The 25,801-nt window shown below is 39.5% G+C and overlaps 2 protein-coding genes across 2 annotated transcripts; both read left to right on the top strand.

Moving 5' to 3' along the window:
• The first annotated feature begins 3,773 nt into the window (after positions 1 to 3,773).
• scd (stearoyl-CoA desaturase (delta-9-desaturase)) lies at positions 3,774 to 8,486 on the top strand. The gene is made up of 7 exons (XM_017482664.3): positions 3,774 to 3,893; positions 4,240 to 4,477; positions 5,548 to 5,678; positions 6,299 to 6,504; positions 7,174 to 7,406; positions 7,715 to 7,918; positions 8,262 to 8,486. The coding sequence occupies exons 2-6, from the start codon at positions 4,255 to 4,257 to the stop codon at positions 7,912 to 7,914; spliced, it is 993 nt and encodes a 330-aa protein (XP_017338153.1). The 5' UTR covers positions 3,774 to 3,893; positions 4,240 to 4,254; the 3' UTR covers positions 7,915 to 7,918; positions 8,262 to 8,486.
• Positions 8,487 to 16,164: 7,678 nt separating this feature from the next.
• ndufb8 (NADH:ubiquinone oxidoreductase subunit B8) lies at positions 16,165 to 24,045 on the top strand. The gene is given in 5 exon segments (NM_001200939.1): positions 16,165 to 16,250; positions 16,915 to 17,041; positions 20,936 to 21,035; positions 21,337 to 21,492; positions 23,902 to 24,045. Coding segments are annotated over 5 exon segments (558 nt in total). The 5' UTR covers positions 16,165 to 16,168; the 3' UTR covers positions 23,995 to 24,045.
• The last annotated feature ends 1,756 nt before the right edge of the window (positions 24,046 to 25,801 follow it).

Genomic DNA, 25,801 nt, shown 5'->3' on the forward strand with positions numbered 1-25,801 from the left:
AAAGGACAAAATGTGTATTTTCTTACTCTGGAGTGGACAGAGAACCAAATACAATTCTTGATACACTACAATTTCTCCCGTTAAAGCCAGCTGAAGTGAATCTTTCTGCAACGCATGTCAAAAACATTCACTCTTTAAAAAACTTTAAATCCTTTTTTACTAAGTCGATCAGAGTGAGTTCTTTGGGCGTGTGGTATTCGTGTTGCACAATGATGAATAATTTGCTACATCTTTCTTTTTAAATTTCCACTGATGAAGATTTGATGGTAATATTAGATTACCCGCAGTCCCGTACAAACATGCACTTCTTTTCACACGCTCAGATTTGTGTCAGCCAGTTTAAGCTGATGATGTCCACCACCTGGTGGGCCAGTCTCTGTTTCGAAAAGCGAAATCCCTATGTCTTTCCCCTGTGAGAGACAGTTTATCTGATTATTAAATCACTATAGTCTGGTCAAATAGTATAGTAAGGCATGTACTGTGTCCCAGATGGCCTGCTCCATATATGGCAGTGTTTTTTGGCTCTTCATGGTATCTGAATTTGACACAGCTCCGAGCTCTGAACAACCTGGGGGACTGACAGCAGAACTGGCGTTTGTACCCCTTCCATATTGTCATCAGGATCCATTAGTCTGATATACTGTACTTACATATGAGCAATGTTTTCAGTCCTAAAGCTTCCCACATGCAAAACCAATCCTTATTGATCAGCCTCCATGGTACTCTTGAGTGGTGGGGAGCTGCTGATTGGGCTGGGTGATTTCAGGGTGACACATGGCTGGTCCATTTGGCTGTGCAAGGTTTCTACTTTCTGAAACCTGTACTTTTCTCTCCATGGATTCATTGGTTTCCAGGAGTCTGTCTCCATGCGAGTCTATATATGCTCTTGACAGTTTCTACTTTGGATTATCTACTAAGTGCTACCTTATAATATTATTACAAATAATAAGTTAAAGCCAAGCTGTCGTTTAAATTTCCTATCTTTGTAATATAACTAAAGTATTGCATTCAGTACTGAAACATCCCTGCGTTTAACACCTGTGTCCTTCAATTATTCAATTCAATATCCAATAAACTGAGTTATGCAAAGCTCCAGGTCCTTTCGTCCCCACTTTCCATAGAATTGTTTTTAACCAAATGAGATGGGGTGGGGTAGGACAGAAAAGGGAAAGGACAGGAGATGTTTATTAAGATGTCCTTAGAGTGTAATTATTTAATAAAGAGATTTGGATTTGTCTCTGTTTTAAAATTTAGACCTATGTGTTGGCCTTGTATGTGTATTTATACCCTAATTTCTCCATCTGGGGATTAATAAAGTATAATCTTATTTTATACAGGAAGCACCAAGAACACAAGGAATATATGTCTGTGTAGTCGTGTAAATGCTGCTCTATACATCTACTTAAATGATCAGTCTTATTAATAGAATAGTTCTTCTAGAATAGCTTTGTGTAATATTAAAATAGTAGCCAAGTTCAATAATTGATTAAAATATATGAAATTAGAAGAAGCATCAAAGTACTTGAGGCATAACAACATGTTTCTGAACTAGGACAGACTACAGATAAAATTAAATTGTTGCTTGACCTTTCTGCAGCTTTTATAGAAAATATTTATGAAGTGTAATCAATATGTATAACTAATATTTGGATTTATTACTTACGCATAATCAGTATGTATAATCAATATTTAGAAGCATAATCTAAATCCATAGAACAATGTTTAATCAAGTTATATTCTAAGTGTATAGAGTTAGATGAATTCTGTGCCTTATTGAATAATTATTGTTTTCTGTATTGTCGTGCCATTTTCTGCACAAAAGTAAATAACCTTGAGGCTGGATACCAGTTAAGGAATTAGGATAGGGAGGTAGATATCAGCTAGGAGAGCAGATAGAAATAGACAGAAGCTCATTGAGACATAAGAAGGGAGTGTTGGTCAGAGAGAAACAAAAAACAAAGACTCTGACTGAGTGAAACCTTTTTTTAAAAAGAAACCATGTCCTCATAAAACCTTTTCAAGAAAAACAACTAACTGCGCATACTCCACAAATTTAATATAACATATAGACATGAATAGTTAACTGTGATGAAGAAGATTGGTCTGTTTTTAATGAGAAAAGGTAAAACCCTGCGAGTATGCTGTGGAGAAAGGTATAAAAAATATGTGTGTTACGTAATGTTTACTTTTTGACATCTACAAACCCTCTGTCTGTTTTTTTCAGTGTCGTGGCTCGTGCATGTGCACGCACTCCGGCTTTCTGAGCACGCTGCAAGCTGCAGCGCTGTCTCAAGGGGAAATCGTGACACCTATAAAGCACTAAACAGTCTCGTGCCACAGTACCTGAGCGAACTTTTGGTCTTTTATGATCCGTCACGCCTAGTTAGATCAAAAGGTGAAGGCTATTTGTTGGTACCTGGAATAGTGAAGGTTACAGCAGGGGGAAGAGCTTTCTCTTACAAAGCCCCACAGTTATGGAACAGCCTTCCAATTACTGTTCAGGACTCAGACACAGTCTCAGTGTTTAAGTCCAGGCTGAAAACATATTTGTTTACTCAAGTTTTCACAATTCCCTCCGAAACTATTGGAATTGCAAGGCCTATTTGTTTGTTTGTTCTACAGTGGTGCTTGAAAGTTTTTGAACTCTTCATAATTTTCTATATATCTGCATAAATATGACCTAAAACATCATCAGATTTTCATAGAAGTCCTAAAAGTAGATAAAGAGAACCCAATTAAATAAATCAGACAAAAATATTATACTTGGACATTCATTTATTGAGGAAAATGATTCAATATTACATATCATATGTGAGTGGCAAAAGTATGTGATCGTCTAGGATTAGCAGTTAATTTGAAGGTGAAATAAGAGTCAGGTGTTTTCAATCAATGGGATTACTGAGGATGGTACCACTTAAACACCATAAAGATGCTTTGGACCTCAGTTCATATGAACAGTTATGCTGTGATAGCTTTAGCACTACAATTACCACAAACAGTTTTGCACTCGAGTCTCCATCAGTGATCAGTGGAGAAGTTCAACAAAACAGACTTCATGTAGAAACTGTAATGAATTTCCTGCTTACACAACTGCACTATTTGAGCATGTAGTATTAGCACATTTATAGAAGGGGTGTATTTATTTATAATCGCACTATCCAGTGTCACCCAGATGAGGACGGTTCCCTTTTGAGTCTGATTCCTCTCAAGGTTTCTTCCTCATATCGTCTCAGGGAGTTTTTCTTCACCACCGTCACCTCTGGCTGCTCATTAGAGATAAATTCCTACATTTATAATCTATATCCTGAATGTATATATTTCTGTAATGCTGATTTATGACAATGTCTAATGGTAAAAGCGCTATACAAATAAAACGGAATTTAAATGAATTATTATTATTATTATTATTATTATTATTATTATTATTATTATTATTATTAATAAAGTCCTGATAAATGTAATGTGGCCATGAGGCAATAATGTGCAGAATAGGGTTAAATATCAGATTATATTTTCTTGCATCTGTTCTTTATTTTCCTGCAGCAACGTGTTGTATTATTTTATTTCTAAGTGTAAATGCGGTCTTTTTTATGTTTATTTGTATGTTTTTATTGTTTTATATATATTTATATATAATTCTCCATGCTGTAACATGAACGCAGGAATAAAAGTGGTATGAGTAAGAAGGAAGCTGCCTGAACAGCAGATGATTATCAGCCAATCAGAACCACCGAACCAGGTGGCATCAATCTGACTGCCCAATAGGAGCGCGAGCGTTTTCAGCGCGAGCGCGTGATGTGTAAAACTCCGCACACACTCACGCGCTGACTCACATTCATTCAGTCCCTTTAGGTCTTCACTTATTCTCTACTTTTTATTTACCGCCTCGGTAGGTGAGTAAACACACCGTATTTATTTAATTACTTATTTATTTATTTACTTATACACGGTTGTTGTCGGTAATATATTTTAATACAGAGATATATATTGCTAAAGTGGGAAAAAATGTAAAGTAGGACACTTAAACGTGAAACTCTGTGTGTGTGTGTGTGTGTGTGTGTGCATGTGCATGTGTGTGTGTGCGTGCGTGCGTGTGTGCGTGTGCATGTGTGTGTGTGTGTGTGTGTGTGTTTGTGTGTATGTGTATGTGTGTGTGTCCCAAACGCTAGAACTGAGATGTTTTAATACTGTGGTATGTTCCTGATTGTTATAATGTCCAGAACCTTGTGATCTTTTCAGTTTGGACGTGTGGAAATGACAGCGGTGGATGATGGATGTGCAGGAACACTTGGAGGTTCTGCACTGCTGGAGGATGAGTGTCATCTCAAACATACTCACACACACTCTCACACTCAGCATAGAGAAGCTCCAATGGTGGTGGTGTGGAGAAATGTGGTTCTGATGAGTGTTCTTCACACTGCAGCCGTGTACGCCCTGGTCCTCATCCCCTCAGCTTCAACATACACACTGCTGTGGAGTGAGTTCATATAGTTATGTTTACACGGTTCCATAATCTTTACCACATCACATCACACTTTACAATAGCATTGCAGTCTTATCACATCTTATCACCCAGATCTCCTAAGAGCGTGGACAGGGTAGCCACCTCAGTGAGACTAATAATAATAATAATAATAAAAATAATCTCACTATGATAGGCCAGTATAAATAATAATGAAAGGCCATTACAACATTTCTGGGGAATTTAAAAGTTTATCTCATCATTGTCCATGGTGAGAATTGTAAACGTGTGTAATGTCATGCAGGAGCAAGAACTTTAGCTAGCTATCATAGACATGAACTCTTCCTTCACCACAATGAACAAACAGGTTGGGGGCCTAACATTTCCTCAGCTCCTTATTAGCTATCATACGCAAATTATGTTGTATTTGTAACATTATGTGCACCCTTGTATGTGCACAGTATGTGCACCCTGACCATCACACCATATGAGCTTCTTCCCCAAACTGTTACCACAAAGTCTGAAGCACACAGTTGTATAGAACGCCTCTGTACGCTGTAGCTTTACAGTTTCCCTTCACTGGAACTAAGAGACCCGAACACTTTTCCAGCGAGACACACAGTACACAAATAAAGAGCTCCATGAAGACATGGTGTGTGAAGGTTGGAAGAAGGTGGAAGAACTCAAGTGTCCTGCACAGAGCCCTGACCTCAACCCCACTGAACACCTTCGGATGATTTGGGACTGGAGTCTCCTCACATCAACATCAGCGCCTGACCTCAACCTCACTAACGCTCTTGTAGCTGAATGAACACAAATCCCCACAGCCACGCCCCAAAATCTAGTGGAACACCTTCCCAGAAGAGAGGAGGAGGTTATTATAACTGCGAACACAGGGGCAATAAATCTGGAATGGGACGTTCAGCAAGAACATATGGGTGTGATGGTCATGGGGTGCACATACTTTTGACCATATTGTTTGTTAGTTGTGACTTTTTTGTAGCTTGTTTGTAACAAACAAATGTTGCTTAGCTGTGTGCCTTATGTGTGTGTGTGTGTGTGTGTGTGTGTGTGTGTGTGTGTAGCTGTGGTCTGTTTTGTGTTCAGTGCATTGGGTATAACTGCAGGAGCGCACAGACTGTGGAGTCACAGATCATATAAAGCCTCACTGCCTTTACGAATCTTCCTTGCTGTCGCTAACTCCATGGCCTTCCAGGTAACTAACACACGCACACACAATAACACGTGCTTTAAACCACAAACTGTTTTGTATGAAAGGCATTTGGTTGACACTAGAGGTGTCAGGACTGGTGTGTGAAGTTTACTTTCATGCTGTTACATGCGGCAAAACAGACAGATAAAGACCGGTTTTATTAACACTGAACATTGCATAACCATGAAAAAGAACATGAACGTTTACATGTACATCAATATGAATGAGTGGCTAAGCTTGTTCCACTTACCGTGGATTTATCCTTACTAACTGCTTGGTCAGAGTTGTGGTGGTTTACATTAGGCTACTAGTTAGTTTATATTTTGGGAAGTAGAACCAGTTAAATTGAAAACATTGCAGGCAGATACAAATAAATAAAAATAACTGTGCAAACGTGGTTTTTTTTTAAAAGACAGTCCTGAGCACATCTACAGTAGTCCAATTATGAAAATAGAAAAACCCTTAGACTATGGCCACTTCCAGTTTAAATATAAATACAGATACAGACCATTTTGGTTACATGCTAAATACTTCCTCACCAATGTCACTGTTTAATAACTCATTAAGACATTTGATAGAAATGTAAATTAGAATGAATAGTCTATTTTTTGTCTATTTATCAGAATGACATTTATGAGTGGTCTCGAGACCATCGAGTCCATCACAAGTACTCAGAGACGGACGCAGACCCCCATAATGCTTCTCGGGGATTCTTCTTTGCTCATATCGGCTGGCTGCTGGTGAGGAAACATCCCGACGTCATTGAGAATGGCCAGAAACTGGAGCTCAGTGATCTGAAGAATGACAGAGTTGTCATGTTCCAGAGAAGGTGAGAAAAACAACTGTATATATGCGTTTTACTGCCACTGTGTGGTTTTTGTTTGAAATGTGAGTGATCTTGCAGAAACATGGAGTCAGAGCCTTAGAGCCAGAGCGTGCAGTAGATACGTCTGTGTGGGCAGAGGGTCTGTCTCGTATTGGTGATGAAAACACTTGATATCGCCTGTATTGGTGATTGGTCTATTAATAGATCTGTTTTCACAGTTCTGTGTACAAATTTTGAAATGTCAGTAGTATCTGAAAATTTCTGGTGAGAGAATGCAGCATCCACAAAAGCATAAATAATTCGAGCGAGCATCTGAACTTGGTTGGTGTTCTGTAGCCTGTGTTTTTATAATCTACCTGTGCGTGTGTGTGTGTGAAACTTTAGCGTTTTGAATAACAATGGGCACCAAGGGAGTATGGAAAGGTGGATGGAAAGAAGGACAGACGGATATATGGAGGGATGATGAAAAGGATGTGTGGAGGAATGGAGATAGGGAGGGATGGATGGAGAGGCGGATAAGGAATGTGTGTCTGTATGGAAAGAGCGAGCAGTGGAGGGGTCAGAAAATGATGATCTGAGGGATGAAGGGGATAAAATGTAATGCTTTGTTTCTTTCTTACTTTCTTTTTTTTCTCTCTTGCTTTTTGTCTGTCTGTCTGTCTGTCTTTTCAGGTTCTATAAGACCTCTGTAGTAGTGATGTGCTTCCTGATCCCAGCAATGTTGCCATGGTTCCTGTGGGCAGAGTCTCTGTGGGTGGGCTTTTTTGTACCTGTCCTCCTTAGGTACACGCTGGTGCTAAATGCCACCTGGTTAGTGAACAGTGCCGCCCACATGTGGGGGAACCGGCCATACAACATGAACATCAACCCGCGGGAGAACCGCTTCGTCACCTTCAGTGCCATCGGTGGGACTTACTTTCACATACACTGTTCATGAACTATATCTACTGTTCATATACGCTCTATATCTACTGTTCATATACACTCTATATCTACTGTTCATATGCACTCTATCTACTCTTCATATACACTCTATCTACTGTTCATATACGCTCTATATCTACTGTTCATATACGCTCTATATCTACTTCATTTCAGAGACAGATTGAGTGTTTAAGTCTGCTGTTATTCTTTAAACATGTAGCTCAGTGTGTACTGTATTTCTCTTTTTGAATTTTCTCATTAATATAAATTATCAGTTATTCATTTTCAGGTGAAGGATTCCATAACTACCACCACACCTTTCCATATGACTACGCCACCAGTGAGTTTGGCTGCAAGCTGAACCTTACCACCTGCTTCATTGACCTCATGTGTGTCCTGGGACTGGCTAAAGACCGCCACCGTGTTCCCACTGACCTCGTCAGGGCTCGCGCCAAACGCACCGGTGACGGGAGCCACAGGACTGGATAATGCGGTAAATACTTCTAAAAACTTAACAACTATTGTAAATTTTCTATAGTGGTATAGTGGATAATGCAGTAAATATGTCAACTAAATAAATGACATCACTAACTATGCATGAGTTCACTCAGCTCCTGATGCTGTTATAACTTTTCCTAAAAACGACAGACAGACAGACCATGTGATATATGAATCCCGCTCCTCACATTGACTCCACCCCTGCTGTAACCACCTACCTTCATTTTAATCCCACCCCTAGTAAAACTCCTATTTCAATCTTAACCCCCCCCCCCCCCCCCCCCCCCCCCCCATTGTAAGCCTTACTTTAATTATAGATGTGTGCGTGTGTGTCTCAGCTGCAGTGATTTGTCTCTGATCATGGCCGGATGGGTGTCGTCGTACATGCACAAATGGAGAAGAGTTTAGATCACTTGAGGAGCTTCAAATTCCCACATGCTGAATTACATGTTTTGTATGTTAAATGTAGCTGAACTGTGTGTGTGTGTGTGTGTGTGTGTGTGTGTGTGTGTGTGTGTGTGTGTTTGGGGTGGGGGAGGAATTTCTCAATAAAAATTGATAAAACAGTAAAATACTGCAGCATTGAAACTCCTTCATCTCCACTGAACACTGAGATATTTATTCATCTCACAGATCTATTGTGATTGGTCAGAAGGAGTTGATTAGTTCTCTATAACAGCAGCTCTGACAGTAGCGCAGGTTTATATTAATGCACTCGCTCTAGTATGTTATCATTTGCATAGTAGCGTCTTGTTCACAGGGACGTGTACAGTGCACGCTCCTCAAAAAACGGATTAGAAAAAGTTTTCTGTAAGGAGATGTTTATGTAAAATATATGGATGGAGCCTCCAGTGTCAGCGCTGTGTAACAGTCAGAGATGAAGCTGTAACTTTAAGTTTTCCCACATCTTCATCACAGAGGAGTTTACACTTCTTGGTATGTGTAAGTGGTTTCACACTAACACGACAAGCTGCATTTTTTTCATCTTATTAATTGTAAAAGAGAGAATAAAGAGAAAGAATAGAGAGGGAATAAAGTGAGAGAACAAAGAGAATATAGAAAGAGTATAAAGAGAGGGATGTTGAGGGAATGAGTGTTTATAGCTACTATAATGTAAGTGAGAACAGGAAGTACCTCGTTTCACAAAACATTCAATGTAACTAAACTATAAGTCATATGTAAATTAATTTAAATGTAATAAAAACATGTAATCTTTGGTGAATTGCAGTGATATAAGAGAAATGAAACACAGGGATGTGCTGTTACAGGAAAATAATCCACTTTGGGGTGGGAACAGTAACGCACCTTCACCTGTCTGTGGCCTTAATGTTTAAGAGTAAGTTTCTTTATGGACAATAACGGCACTGCAAACAGGAAACAAGAACTCATCAGACTTGTTGTGTTTATTCTCACGCTTCTGCAAACTATTCCAATTTAGAGATGAAGAGTTTATAGTATTTATAGTTTATAGTATTTATAGTTTATAGTAATTGTAGTGTTTTTTAAATAAAGACCGAAAGAGTTACGGAAGTTTAGCGGTGGTGATGTTGAAGTCATGTGACCGTGGTGTAGTTCGTTTATAGCCTACCTTTAGCTTTTTATTTCTGATGATTCTATTTAGGTTTCAAAATTAATAAGAGTTGTGTTAGTTTGTGAAGATTATCTTAATGAACAAAATGAAATCCAAAAGCTAATGGAAAAATCCTATTGACATTTTGTCGAGGGAACCAGTGATGCTAACTTCCATGTTGGCCTCCAGAAATCCCTGTATAGATAAGAAAGGAGTATTAAAAAAATATAATAAATAAATAAATAAATAAAGTGACTAAATGCAAGGTGCCAGTGTAGAAAATATAAAAATTTCCAATAATTATGTACATATACACCACAAAATTATGTACATATACACCACTCTCTCTCTCTCACACACACACTCTCTCACTCACTCTCTCACACACACTCTCTCTCTCTCACACACACACTCTCTCTCTCACACACACTCACTCTCTCGTTAAAATTTGAGAGTGGGTGAGAGGGAGCGGGACGCCATGGCCTCTGAGGCCGGAGGGGAGACGCTGTCTCTCCGCCATGGCGTCAGGTGTGTGCCAGAGAATGGGGAACAGGTGGAGGAGGTTCTGCTAGTGATGGGACAGTAGGTCGGGTGCAAGAACATCTACTCCGCCTCGTGAATGAACAAAGCTGTAGTTGTTTTCCTAAAAAATGAAAGATTCAATACAGTGATTGAAATAGGAATATGGTTAAAAGGTGTCATGCTATATGTTACCACTCTTTCTGCCCCTGCAACACGGGTCATCATTTCTAACGTGCCCCCCTTCATAAAAAATGAGCTGATCATGAAGGAGCTGGCCCGCTTCAGAAAGTTCGCCATCCCTATGACAGCAATTCCGCTCGGCTGTAAAAACTCTGAAGTGAAACATGTCCTGTCTTTCCGTAGACAAGTTTACATGTTTATTAACAACCGTGACCAAACACTAGATGTAAATTTCAGATGCAAAGATGGCGACAGCAGCTACACCATATTTGCCACCACCGAATGTCTGAGATGTTTTAGGTCTGGGGAAATCGGGCATTAAAGGCTGAGCTGCACATGCAGAGCTGTGCAGCCAGGGAGCTCTGGGGGTGACACGGTCGGGGTACAGCAGCAGCACAGAGACAAACAGCAGGAGAACACCTTTGAACAGGAGCCTGGGGCAGATGATAGGAGCGACCTCATCCTACTCGAGTTCTCTGTTGCTTTCGACACTGTGAACCATCAGATCCTGTCAACTCTCTCCGGTCTAGGCATCACCAGAACGGCTCTGCGCTGGGCAGAATCCTATCGCTCAGACAGATCCTTCAAGGTATTGTGGAGGGGAGGTATTTCGGTTGAACTTTGTGAGAAGTTTTTAAAAATTTTTGCTGATAAAGTAATTACCATTCATTCTTCCTTCACTTTGCATTTATCAGACCTGTCCCCAAATTCACTGGCTTTACCGGGTTCATTTGATCAATTTGAACACGTTTCTCTAAAGGAACTGTGTGATCTGGTTAACCAGATGAAAATATCATCCATGCCACTTGATGTTGTTCCCGCTGTGCTTATGAAAGCACCTTTTCTGAAACTGGCCCCAGTATCCAAGTGATGATAAATTCTTCTTTGGATGCAGGGGTGGTCCCAAATTGTTTTAAGCATGCTATTGTTCAACCTTTGCTTAAGAAACAGGGTTTGGATGAAGGTTGCCTTAATAATTATCGGCCTGTCTCTAAGCTACCGTTTCTGTCAAAGCTGCTAGAGAAAGTATACAATCTCAATTGCTCCTGTTTTTAAACTCAGCTATGTTATTTGAACCTTTACAATCTGGTTTTACTGCTTTTCATAGCAAGGAGTCTGCTTTGTTAAAAGTGTCCAATGACATTTTACTCACAGTGGATGCTGGAAAAAATACTGTGTTGATGCTATTAGATCTTACAGCTGCCTTTGATACTGTAGACCATAACATACTTCTCTGGTGCTTAGAGCATCTGTTTGGTATCAAGGGCACTGCCCTACAAAGGCTCAGCTCATATCTTGAGGACAGGTCTTTCTCAGTAGCGTTGGGTAATTTCTGCTCTTCTTCTAGTCCTATTATTAGTGGTGTTCCTCAAGGCTCCATTCTGGGCCCACTTCTTTTTAATTTATATATACAGCCGTTGGGGAATATTATTAGGGCTCACAATGTCTCTTTTCATTTATATGCTGATGATACCCAGTTGTACATTCCTTTGAAAGCTGGTGACTCCATTCAGCCATTGCTGGACTGTCTGGATGACATTAAAAAATGGTTGACAAATAATTTCCTCCAACTTAATGAAGACAAAACTGAAATAATTGTTTTTGGCCCCCTGAGATTGAGAGATGGTCTCATTAACGAGCTCCATAATCACTTTCCCTAAATTTCTTCCCAGGTTCGGAACCTTGGCTTCATTCTGGACTCAGAATTATGCTTAACCAAGCAGATAAATTCGGTCCTTAAGACTAATTTTTATCAACTACAGATTATTTCGAAACTCAAAACATTTTTGTCTTTCCAGGATTTGGAGAAGGTTATTCATGCTTTTATTACTTCTCGCTTAGATTACTGTAATTCATTATACTTGGGTCTTCCTCAGTCATCTCTGGCTCGTCTTCAGATGGTTCAGAATGCAGCTGCAAGGCTGTTGACCAGGGCAAAGAAGTTTTTTTCACCCCAATTTTAACAACGCTTCACTGGCTCCCAGTCCATTTTAGGATTCAATTTAAGATTCTGATGTTTGTTTTTAAAACTCTTAATAATCAAGCTCCTTCCTATCTCGAGGATCTTCTTAAACCACATTCATCAAACAGATGTCTAAGATCTTCTGATAGGTTTCTTTTGCATGTCCCTCGTTCCCGGTTAAAAACAAAGGGGGATAGAGCTTTTGCTGTTGCTGCCCCCCGTCTATGGAATCAACTGCCACTGGACATCCGCCTTGCACCTTCTATTACCACTTTTAAAAATAGGCTTAAAACTTATCTCTTCTGCCAGGCTTTTTAAATTTAATTAAAAATTTTTAAATTTTTAATTGTTTAAACTAATTTTTAATCAATTTTTTTCTATTGTCCATTGTCTGTTTTTATTTGGTCTAATTCTGTTTCTATGTTATTTTCCTTACTCTGTGCAGCACTTTGGTCAGCTTTGCTGTGTGAAACGTGCTATATAAATAAATTTTACTTACTTACTTACTTACTTACTGAAACTCAGTAACTCACAACTGGTGTTCCCCAAGGGGTCAGTTCTGGGTCCACTGCTCTTTTCTATTTATACTACATCTCTGGGGCCTGTGATTAAGTTTCATGGCTTCGCATATCATTGCTATGCTGACGACACCCAGCTCTATTTGTCCTTCCAGCCTGACGATCCATCCGTCTCTACACAAATCTCTGCTTGCCTGTCGGACATCTCGGTCTGGATGACGGAACATGACCTTAAGCTCAACTTGGCAAAATCTGAGCTCCTCGTCATCCCAGCCTGTCCCTCAATCAACCACAACCTCACTATACAGCTCGGCTCCACCACAGTCAAGCCAACCAGGACGGCCAGGAACGTTGGGGTGACTTTTGATGACAGCTTGACCTTTACTGACCACATTTCAACAACTGCACGGTGCTGTACGTAAATTCTGTACAACATTAAGAAAATCAGACCCTACCTCACTGAACAGGCCACACAGATACTAGTCCAGGCTCTCATTATCTCAACAGTAGACTATTACAAAGCACCACTCTCGGGCCTCCCAGCAGCTCCATCAAACCCCTTCAGATGATTCAAAATGCAGCAGCGCGCCTCGTCTTCAACCAGCCCAAAAGAACCCATGTCACACCCCTCTTCACCTCCCCCTTCACTGGCTTCCTGTAGCCGCCCGTATAAAATTCAAGGCCTTGATGCTCACGTACAAGACCTCCTACCTCAACTCTCTCCTGAAGGCTTACGTTCCCTCATGCAATCTGTGATCGATTAATGACCGATGCTTAGTAGTGTCTACTCAGCGTGGCTCAAGATCCCTTTCCAGAACCTTCAAACTAACTGTTCCTTAGTATTGGAATGAACTTCCAACCTCAATCCAGACCGCAGAATCTGTTACTATCCTCAAAAAACAGCTAAAGATCCACCTCTTCTGTGAGCATGTAACTAACCCCTAACATGCCAAGCCCACTTTATTTAAAACAACAACAACAACAACCTTACACTGGGTCTTACTCCTCTACTCTGTTCACTTTATTTCTCTAGAACTCAATTATAAATCATTTACAATGCACTAATTGCATTGTTCTCTGCTTGATATATCGCTTTGCTTGTATTTTCTCATTTGTAAGTCACTTTGGATAAAAGCTTCTGCTAAATGAATGAATGTAAATGTAAATGAAACAAACACAGCACCCAGTGATAACGCAGACACCCGTTCCGATGCTAACACTGAAACGAACACTGAAGATAACATTAATTGCAAACCCACACATGGAGGAGGAAGAAGTCAACCCAGATCAGCCAAATACTTCTGACTTTTCAGAACAACCTGAACAACTTTACACCACAGAACAGATTAACCAGGTTTTAGTATTGACGGAACATCTCACTAACAAACTACTTCGAAGACAATGAAAAATTCATCAAATCTGCACAACACACAACAAAAAATTAAAACCTGAATGTGCTCTCACCACGGAGACGGGTCAGATTGAGGAAATGGACATGGAGATGGGTAGGATTGAGGAAATGGACACGGAGACAGGTCAGATTGAGGAAATGGACATCAGCTGCAAGAAAGACTTTATTATAAACAGGACTGTGGACTTTCATACAGATCTATGACTGTAATGGAGTTAGACTGAAGAGGTTTGGGGTTCCTGGGTGGAAGGTCTGATGGGGTTCTTTTTTTAAAATGTAAATATACCACACTGATGCATTAAACGTGTCTTAAAATTCAAAAGTCTCTCTCTCTCTCTCTCTCTCTCTCTCTCTCTCTCTCTCTCTCTCTCTCTCTCTCTCTCTCTCCCTCCGTTTCAACCCCCCCCCCCATCAGGCTATTTCATGTCATGAACTCTCAGATAAGTTCACGAGCGAACTGTCCACCCGCCTGATTAGAAGCAGCCAATCAGAAACGCACAGACGCTGCACGTGCCCACGTGACTGTGCTGGACCAAACAGATTTCCGGTGCAGAACGGAATGTTTCATATCGCCCTGCATACCGCTTTCTCCTGTTTTACAAGTATTTATTAAAGTACGATGGAGGCGTTGCAGTTTTATTTGTACATTTCCCCCAGGGCAGCGCGGCGGTGGTCTGAGTTCCCGCCTTCAAATCTTTGCTGAAATGCTGTGGATATCGATAAGACACAGTCATGCTAGCTTGCTAGTTAGCGATTAGACACATGCTAACGCTAGCGAGTCTGGCCAGTCTCTCTGATGTGAGATAAATCAGGAGCTGCTTTATCAGAGGAGGCAGTGTGTTTAAACTCTGTGATCAGCCTGCGATTCGGCAGTGTATTAGATCCAGGGTCACTATAAAAACATTAACTTATTTAAAGCTCACAGTGCTGGTTAGAGATGGTATGAATAATAATAGTAATGAAGTAATAACTGGAGCAGAGCAGGTCCTGAATGATTTAAATGAGCAACATGGCTGAAGGCTGAGTTTAGAATTTTTTTTACATGTAATGAGCTCCAGGTCTGTTATCTCTGATTCATATGAAATTACATTTATACCAAAAGTATTGAATCTCACTAACCAATGAGATTAAAGTGCTGTTAAGCCCCGCCCACACGTGACATTTGTGCCACAATGTTATCATTTATCTATATATTACCTAAATGCTTAAAGACGAGGGAAGCTGTTTGACCACAAATTGATGAAAAAAAAGAAAGTGAATGGTTGTCAGATCAATAATTTCGTATAGGAGTTTAGTCATAAATCTTTGAAGGTTGTAAACATATATAATTTAGCAAGCAGGTGCAACATAACAGAAACTTGGAGGAAATTGTGTTCCAGATTGATCCATATTTTGCAGTGGTTTGTGGTGACAATATTTCTCATTTTCTGAAAAGCATTCATGACATGCCCAAAATGCTTCAGACCTGGAAGGTATCTCTAGATTCATTTATGCAGCTTACTACTTGATCTTTTTAAAAGAAATGATTAAATCAATTAATTAAATAATTTTATCTGTAAAAAAAAAAAAAAAGCAAAAAGCTAATGTTTAGAAAAGGGCACACATAATTTATAAGATTAATTGTAATTATATATATATATATATATATATATATATATATATATATATATATATATATATATATATATATATATATTAAATACTCTAAAATGTTTATTTGCATGTACAGTACAGGATGTACGGTATCCTTTGCCATCTAACAGAAACTTTATCTAGTCATTCAGATTATATAATTAAATACAATTCTGTGGTTTATTTCTATGGATTTCCTGTTTCTCCCAAAGCTGAGGAGCTACACTATAAAACTATAAAATTTATTGTGTTTTTTTTTTTTTTTTTTTTAGAATAAGATTTGACTGTAATAATACCACATAAACACACACACACACACAGGCTTCTGCTTTACGAATCTAATTTAAACTTTATAAACACCGCTGTGGAAGAATTGCTTCCGTTTATTGACGACGTATTTCCGCAGGTAGGTTGTGTAGTGCGCATGCGCGTTGCTGAAGTTCGTGAACATGGCGGCGCTGGTAGGAGGTCGCTGGATTATCCGCAAAAACAGAGGGCAAATCATTTATAAATTAATTTCTGCAAGAGCAGGTCGGTGTTTCTGTGTTTGAGGTTATTATAATTTTATTACTGATAAAAATGTGATGTTTAATGACGTGTTTATAGTAAAAGCCGCTCGGCTGTAATATAACCTTATTGCTCAGCTGGATGTGGAAGATTTAATTAAGGATTTATTAACCACAATATAACCCCAACTCTAGCTAACTTTTCACTCTGTTTTCCCTTTCCAGTGGAGCTCTCTAATGTACATCATATATCAGCCTTGCTTTATCAAGTTTAAAGTGTTTAAAATTTAATGACCTTAAAACACGAGCAAGAAAACAACAGCATTTATAAAGTGATGAAAAGATCTGGATTGTTTAGGAGATTAATTATGAAGAGCCGAGAACCCTGCGAGGGAAATGATCAATACTGAACCTTTCCATACTGCAGAAATGTGTTTATTTAATGCAAAATATATAAAACTCTACATGTATCTTTATTTTGCTGGTTGTTGCAGTATAGTTTTCTATATGTGGATGTACAGTTAAATGTATTTAGACATTTTTGAATATAATAAAATATGTACAATATGCATACATTTTATTTTCTACTCTATGCAATTATGTTTAAATGCTGCTTATTTATTAAAATTATTTAATAAAATGATTAATGCTTAGGTCTGTAGTGTCTTTTTCTCTGTGTGTGTATGTAGCCTCTGGTGTCCCACAGGATGTGCTCCCCGGACCGTATCCTCGCACTGCAGAAGAACGAGCCGCTGCAGCAAAGAAATATAACTTGAGACTGGAGGACTACCAACCTCACCCTGATGATGGACATGGGTTGGTCACACACACACACACACACACACACACACACACACACACACACACACAGACGCACATCACGTACAGCATGTACAGCCATGGGGAACAGATAGTAGACTCTCCTTCAAGTCTATGTTTTTATTTATCAGGCTATAAATAATAATTGTGTGTTCCTCACCAATGTTTATAAACAAATAAATAAGTTTTGGTGACAACAAACAACACAACAGACTTCAATATCTAGTCATTTTTCCCTCAAAAATTAAACCAGCATTCAGAAACCAGGTGGGAAAAATAAATATGTCCTTCCTACTTCAGCAGTCATTAAGAGAGTAATTAGCAGCCAGTTTTACTAAAGAAATGCACAAGCTTGATGTTTTGGAGCACTCAGGTGTGTGTCTACATCATGTGAAGAAGAAAGGACATCAGCCATGACCTCAGAGAAGCAACTGTTGCTGCTCATCAGTCTGGGAAGGGTTATAAGGCCATCTCCAAACCATTTGAAATTCATCATTCTACAGTGAGAAGGATTGTTTACAAACGGAGAGCCTTCAAGACAGTTGGTAATCTTCTCAGGAGTGAGCGTCCCAGCTAATTCAGTCCAAGGTCAGAACATCTAATGTCAAAGATTATATCATGTGACCTACAGGCCTTTGTAAGCACATTAAATAGTGAGAAGCATAATCAAAGTCACCTCTCACCCCATCTGTTTTCTCCTCTACCATCTGGGAAATGCTACAGGAGTCACAGATTCAGGAACAAGAGCTTCACAAAATGGAAAGTGGCTATAAGAAAATAGCACAAGCATTGAAAATGCCCATTTCCCCACCATCAGGACAATAATTAAGACATTCCAGTCAACTGGAAATGTTATGAATCAACCTGGAATTGGATGTGTATATCAAATATCAACAGATATTAAATGAAAACCTGACTGCCTCTGCCAGAAAGCTTCAAATGGGCCATGGTTGGAATGAGGTGGAAGGGGGTTGTGTATGTGATATTGCTATTTGCACTTCTGGTCAGATGCTGACTGCATTTCACTGGCTCTGCACAGTGACAATAAAGTTGCATCTAATCTAATCTAAATGTTTATGTTCACGACAGCACAATCAGGAAAAAGACAGAACAGTTTCATGGAAGGGTCATTAGGGGGAAAAACCCTTCTCTCCAAAAAGAATATTGAGCACAACTCAGGTTTGCAAAATTGAATTTGATCAAAGCACAAATGTTCAGGAACAAAATCCTGTGGACTGATGAGACCAAGTTGGAGATGTTTGCTCATCATGCACAGAAAACCAAACACACTGTAACACACAAACCTCACACCAACTGTGAAGCGTGGTGGTGGAGGGGTGATGATTTGAGCTTGTTTTGCAGCACAGGACCTGTGGAACCTGCAGTCATTGAGATAATGATGATGTCTACTTTATACCAGCATATTCTTGAGACAAATGTGAGCTAGCTTCAGCAGGACAGGACAATGATCCCAAGCACACCAGCAACTCGACATCTGAATGGCCAAATAAGAAATAAATTAAGGCGTGGAATGACCATCTCAAAGTCCAGACCTCAACCCCACTGAGATGCTGTGGTGGGATCTTAAGAGAGCGGTGTATAAACAAATGCCCTCGAACGTCAATGAAGTGAAGCAATGTTGTAAAGAAGAGTGGGTCAGGTTTCAATAAAAACATAGAATTGTACTTTCTTTTCCTCATGACTGTATGCTACACAAAATGAAAGACTGTGTAAAAGACACAAATGCTCAGGAAAATAGCAACTGTTCTAAATTGTGATAAAACAGAAACACTGATGTTGGTACTCCATGTGCTGAGGTGCAGTTACTGAATGGCATGTTGAAGCAGTATAACCAGAGCTTTTTAACCCTAGCATTCCCACTGCCACTAGAACATAGTTTAGGTAGTGAACTGCATGAGAAGGCTGTGAATACGAACCTTCTATTATGGTATATTCTGGATTAAGTGAACTAGTAAAAAAAAACTAGCTACGTTTGACTGCTACACTTTGCTTGCTAGCTAGTTCATTTCAATAAGCTAGTTAGCTAGTTTTGGCAGCAATCATCTGCAGGGTGCAATGAAAATTGTCACTTGATAATGTTTATAATGTACACTAAATGTTCTCATTTATCTGGAAGAAAAAAGCTGCTATAGTCAGGGTATGCAGCAGGAGCTCATCTCACGCAACTTTTCTGATTGTGTATTTTTTTAAAAATTGCCATACAGTTCCGTAGATTCCACACTGAGACGGTGTCGATCCATGTTTGTCATTTACAGGCAGTGGATTTTGAGTAGTCAGATTAAATAAAAATGCTACAGATGTACATGCCGCTCTTTAACATCTTAAAATGCTCACCTGCATCCTTGCAAATAGCACAAAGCCATTTCCTTCTCACAAGCACATTGGTGTGAAATGAGAGAAAGCTGAAGTATGGATGTTTGGATGAATTATTGATGCATTTATGGACTCTGCCGTGATTGTGCTTATTTTTCAGCCATTCTTCATAGTGCTGTGAAATAGTATTTGCTCCATAATAATAAATAAATATTATATATTTATAATAAATAAATAAATAAATAAAATAATTATATTATAAATAAAACTAAATCTAATTATCATCTCCAAATGGAAAAACTCAGCACAGTAGTGAACCTTCCCAGAAGTGGATGAGCTTCCAAAATTCCTCCAAGAGTACAGCAACCCTAACAACAACCCTAACCCTAGGACTCATCCAGGAAGTCACAAAAGATCCAAGGGCAACAGCAAAGGAACTACAGGCCTCTCCTACATTAATAAATATCATTGTTGACTCCATAATCAGAAAGACACTGGGCAAAAATGGCTCCATAGAAGAGTGGTGAGGTGAAGACCACTGCTAACCCAGAAGAACATTAAGGCTCATCTGAATTTCACCAAAACACACCTTGATGATCCTCAAACCTTTTGGGAGAATGTTCTGTGGACTGATGAGTGGAAAGTGGAACTGTTTGGAAGACTGGTCCCGTTACATCTGTCGTCAACCAAACACATAATTCCACAAATAGAACATCATACCTACGGTCAAGCATGGTGGAGGAAGTGTGATGGTGTTGAGATGCTTTACTGCTTCAGGACCTGGGCAACTTGCAGTAAATGAGGGAAACATGAATTCTGCTCTCTACCAGAAAATCCTAAAGGAGAATGTCTGGTGTTCAGTCCGTAATTTGTAATTCGAGCAACTGGATTATGCAACAAGACAAAAATCCAAAGTGTTGGAGTAAATCCTAGTCCTAGAAGTACGTGAAACACTGATCTCCAGTTATCGGAAGAGTTTGGTTGGAGTTATTGCTGCTAAAGGTGGCAAAACCAGATTTTAAGTTTAAGGGGAAAATTAGTTTTTCACATGGGTGATGGATGTTGGATAACTTTTTTTTCTTTTTTTTTTTTTGCTTCAGTAATAATAAGTAAAAACTGTACTGTTTACTCAGGTTGCCTTTGTTTTGTGTTGTATTTCATTTGAAGATCTAAAATATATTTGGTATGAGAGCTACACAAAAACAGAAGAAATCAGCATGGGGCATCAGGATGACGTTATACATACGGAAGTGATCGATATCTGGTGGTGGTGGAAAGTGCATGCAGAGGGATGTTCTGCTGTAAAGCGCTGCTAGAGTGGTTTTGATGTCTAAATGACATGAAATTCTCGCTTAACCCAATTTGAGTATAACCCATTCTTATTTATAGTGTGGCTCATCAGTGCCCCCTTGCTGTAGTGTAGTTTGTAGTGTAAAGTCCCAGCAGTGTTTCTGTAGTTCAGCTCTGTGGTTTCCTCAATAAAGAAAAAAATTTAAATACAGCTCATGGAGCCGTCAGTGTAAGACTGCTTTATTTTATTGCTTCTTGTTGCTGTAGCTATGGCGATTACCCAGTTCTGCCGGACCGCTCCCAGCATGAGCGAGACCCCTGGTACCAGTGGGACCATCCAGACCTGCGGAGGAACTGGGGAGAGCCGGTACACACGCACACACTTCATCTGGATCTAATCAAGTCAGAACAAAGCTGGAACTAATCATATTAAACTGAATTTAATCACACTGAACTGCAAATTCCAGTACCACCAATCTGCCACGGCCGGGCCTCTGAGAAAGGCCCTTAACCCTCAAACCCTCAGACCAGGCCTAATTAAACGAAACTAAATCTAATCTAATCTTCAGCACAGGTGTGTGATTACTGGTGGCCTCAGTGTTTCTGTGGGTTAAGTCTCTCTCTCTGTGTGTGTGTGTGTGTGTGTGTGTGTGTGTGTGTGTGTGTAGATCCACTATGACTTTGACATGTACATCAGGAACAGAGTGGACACGTCCCCCAGCCCCGTTGACTGGTCCACCATGTGCAAGCGCTTCTTCGGCTTCTTCACTTTCATGATGGTGATGTTTGGCCTGGGGGAGATGTTCCCTGCCTACCAGCCTGTCGTAAGTCTCTCTCTCTCTCTCTCTCTCTCTCTCTCTCTCTCTCTCTCTCTCTCACATACACATTACAGTACTTGGGGAGGTACTCCCCACCTAACAGTCTTTAGTGATTTACACACACAGTTTAACAGTTAGTTTATGTTCACTCAGCAAAGTAGTAATACAGGACGTGTAATAAAGGTAAAGAATACAGAAAAATACATAATCCTGCAGGTTCATGGACTGGACTGGATTATGGAGGATATAAGTATCAGAGCCAGTGACACTGAACAGTATTCTGCTGTTCGATTATCTCTCCTTATGCACCTGCACCAGCTGTAAACCTGACATCTAATCTCTTCTGGACATGTCCTAGGCTGCTGAAGTCTACACTTGGAGTTAAACTTTAAGATGTGTGTGTGTGTGTATGTATGTATATATATATCTATCTGGAAAGTATTCATCCACATTTTGTTATTTTACAGCCTTATTCCAAAATGGATTAAATTCATCATTTGCCTCAAAATTCTACAAACAATACCCCATAATGACAATGTTTGTTTGAAATCTTTGCAAATTTATCAAAAACAAAAAAAGCACATGTACATAAGTATTCACAGCCTCTGCCATGACACTCAAAATTGAGGTCAGGTGCATCCTGTTTCCACTGATCATCCTTGAGATGTTTCTACAACTTGATTGTAGTCCAGCTGTGGTAAATTCAGTTGATTGGACATGATTTGGAAAGGCACACACCTGTCTATATAAGGTCCCACAGTTAACACTGCATGTCAAACCAAGCCATGAAGTCCAAGGAATTGTCTGTAGACCTCCGAGACAGGATTGTATAGAGGCTCAGATCTGGGGAAGGGTACAGAAACATTTCTGCAACAATAAAGGTCCCAATGAGCACAGTGGCCTCCATCATACGTAAATGGAAGAAGTTTGGAACCACCGGGACTCTTCCTAGAGCTGGCTGCCTGGTCAAACTGAGGGGAGAAGAAGGGCCTTCGTCAGGGAGGTGAGCAAAAACCCAATGGTCACTCTGACAGAGCTCCAGCGTGTCTCTGTGGAGAGAGGAGAACCTTCCAGAAGAACAACCATCTCTGCAGCACTCCACCAATCAGGCCTGAATGGTAGAGTGGCCAGATGGAAGCCACTCCTCAGTAAAAGGCACATGACAGCCTGTCTGGAGTTTGCCAAAAGGCACCTGAAGGACTCTCAGACCATGAGAAACAAAGATTGAACTCTTTGGCATGAATGGCAAGCATCATGTCTGGAGGAAACCAGGCACCACTCATCACCTGACCAATACCATCCCTACAGTGAAGCATGGTGGTAGCGGAAGCATCAAATCTGTGGGGATGTTTTTTCAGCCACAGGAACTGGGAGACTAGTCATGATCGAGGGAAAGATGAATGCAGCAATGTACAGAGACATCCTTGATGAAAACCTGCTCCAGAGCGCTCTGGACCTCAGACTGAGGCGAAGGTTCATCTTCCAACAGGACAACAACCCTAAGCACACAGCCAAGATAACAAAGGCATGGCTACAGGACAACTCTGTGAATGTCCCTGAGTGGCCCAGCCAGAGCCCAGACTTGAACCCGATTGAACTTCTCTGGAGAGATCTGAAAATGGCTGTGCACTGACACTCCCCATCCAACCTGATGGAGCTTGAGAGGTCCTGCAAAAAAGAACTGGAGAAACTGCCCAAAGATAGGTGTGCCAAGCTCGTAGCATCATACTCAAAAAGACTTGAAGCACCTTTGGCACCAATTACAGCTTCAACAAAGTATTGAGCAAAGGATGTGAATATTTATGTACATGTGCTTTTTTTTTTGTTATTTATTTTTAATAAATTTGCAAAGATTTCAAACAAACTTCTTTCAAGTTGTCATTATGGGGTATTGTTTGTAGAATTTTGAGGAAAATAATGAATTTAATCCATTTTGGAATAAGGCTGTAACATAAAATGTGGAAAAAGTGAAGCGCTGTGAATACTTTCCCGATGCACTGTATGTGTATGTAATATACATGTATAACACCTAACAATTAACATAATCTTACACACGGAGCTAATAGTCAGTATAATAGTACATAGCAAATATAACCTCAATATACCCAACATAACTACACACAAGTAACAATCAACAGCATGATTGGGAATCATTACAATTCTGGATCGTTGTTTGCGGGGGGTGTATGTAAGATTATTCTGGTGTATAAAATATTTTTTTGTTACGTGTGTGTATGAATATGTTGATTGTGTGTGTAAATAATTGTTTGTTAGGGGTGTGTGTGTTTTTGGTGTGTGTGTGTTTGTGTGATTATATTGCATGTTTGGGGTGTGTGAGAGAGGGAGAGAGTGATTGATTGATAGTTTTGTATGTTGGTGTGTATTGGATGAAATTGTGGTGGTTTTTGTGTGCAGGCCCCAAAGCAGTATCCCTACAACAACCTGTATCTGGAACATGGTGGAGATCCAGAGAAGCAGTCAGAACCTATTAAACATTATGAGATTTAAGACATTATCCTCTGTGTGTTACTTCCGTGTGTGTGTGTAATAAAGTTAAAGCTGAAATGTTCCAGGTTTCCTTTATTGTCTGGCTTTCTTTAATGTGAACTTGATTATCTTCAGTCCGGAAGCTTTTTAACTGAAGCACCGTGCTGTAGCGCATGGGACTGGTGCCGATCTTCAGGTGGATGGGCGTGACTAACTATTACAGCAAAAAATGACCACTTTTTATATTGACCTGGTGCACCATTCAGCTAGAATTGTTTGTGACTATTTTGGTGTTTCATCTGCTGTTTCAAGTCATAAATAATTATACCCTAATTATATGAAATGGAGCCTCCCAATTGCTTGATGCCATATATACCAATGGTTTCATCTGCCAATGTGGTAAAATAGTTTTAATTATCCCTGATTTCAGTCTCTCAACATGCTGTATGTTTATTCTGAAGGTATGTTGCTATTTCAGAAGCCTTATTAAGAGCTCACACATTGAGGATTAGGGTATACAGTTTAAAGCACCAGTGTTGTTCAAATGAACCTTATGCAAATTGCTTAGTTCCTATTGGCTCTCAATTTAAAATAAAATAAGGCAGTTTTCTGATTGGCCAACACTTATGCTTGAATTTTTCTGCTGAATAAAAAGCCACATCAATAATGCCTTGTAATATTCTGCTCATTGTCCTTCATAATATATAACACAAAGCGCAACTAATTTAATTCCTTTCACTTTTCAGTGCACTTATTTATCTCAAGTAAGTACATTTGCTGTGAACAATCAAGTGTGAAGTGCGTTAAACACTTTTATTTGGCATAAATAGTCAATTAAAGAAATAAAACTATTGCTATCAATTTTTTTTCTTATCTGCTCCTTTAGAAGTCCTTACCCATTAAGTGGTTGTGTTAGTTTGACACCTCCACATGCTGTACCCCCCCCCCCCCCCCCATTTTATAAATATATATATAAATATATATAGATATATATCCTAGATTAACCTTTTTCAGATGATGGCGCAGTGTAGAAGTGTGTTTGTCAAACTGTTTAACAGGATTTAATGGTTAATATATCAGATTGTATTTTGTATTGAGTAAAAGGAAAATAAATAAAACAGCGGAAAAAATACCCACCATATTTGGAGTAATTTCAGCCATAGCTCCACCTCTGTGTCTTGATTTCAGCCACTTCAGGTGAATTACTATTACTGTTTATCTCTCTCTCTCTTTCCCTCCCTCTCTCAAGAGAGTGCTTATAGTTCTTAACAAGCTGTTGGACTTGGCTAATTGAAAGGAAACATGGCCCCAACAAGAGAATTTTCAATTGAATGGAAATTATAAAACTCCTTGAAGAAAGAAATCCGACATGTAGTGTGGTAAAAGATGTCGGTTGTTTCCAGTCAGCTGTGTCTAAAATTTGGTACAAGTATAAACAAAATGGGAAGGTTATAAAAGGAAAACATTAAAGTGTAAGGATAGAAAACTCTAAGCAATATGCACAAAAAACAAATGAAAAACAAATGGACGGAAACAGGAGTAAATGTTGTTACGAACCCGATCTAGGTCGGGCCACAACATGCCAAAAAAAAAGAAAAGGGTTGGCGAGACCAAGATTGAAATTGTTTAGTTTATTCTCCAAACGGAGCACCATTATATACACAGTGGTTTAAATCTTCAGAAGCCGGCCAGGCCAAAATAATAAACAAAAGTTCCCTCTAACTTTACCAAAGAAAACTAACTAACCTACAAGAAAAGAAAACAAAAATACACCATCTTCCCTCACTCCCTAGCTAACCCAAAAACAGGAGAAAAGAATAATCAACAC

The sequence above is a fragment of the Ictalurus punctatus genome, chromosome 13 (assembly GCF_001660625.3).
Source record: "Ictalurus punctatus breed USDA103 chromosome 13, Coco_2.0, whole genome shotgun sequence".
Lineage (NCBI taxonomy): Eukaryota > Metazoa > Chordata > Actinopteri > Siluriformes > Ictaluridae > Ictalurus > Ictalurus punctatus.

Bases quoted from the DNA above. Each gene is read 5' to 3' on its own strand.
- scd (XM_017482664.3), top strand. From the start codon at position 4,255: ATGACAGCGGTGGATGATGGATGTGCAGGAACACTTGGAGGTTCTGCA. The intron at 4,478-5,547 runs GTGAGTTCATAT...GTGTGTGTGTAG, and splicing joins AACATACACACTGCTGTGGA to CTGTGGTCTGTTTTGTGTTC. The intron at 5,679-6,298 runs GTAACTAACACA...TCTATTTATCAG, and splicing joins CTAACTCCATGGCCTTCCAG to AATGACATTTATGAGTGGTC.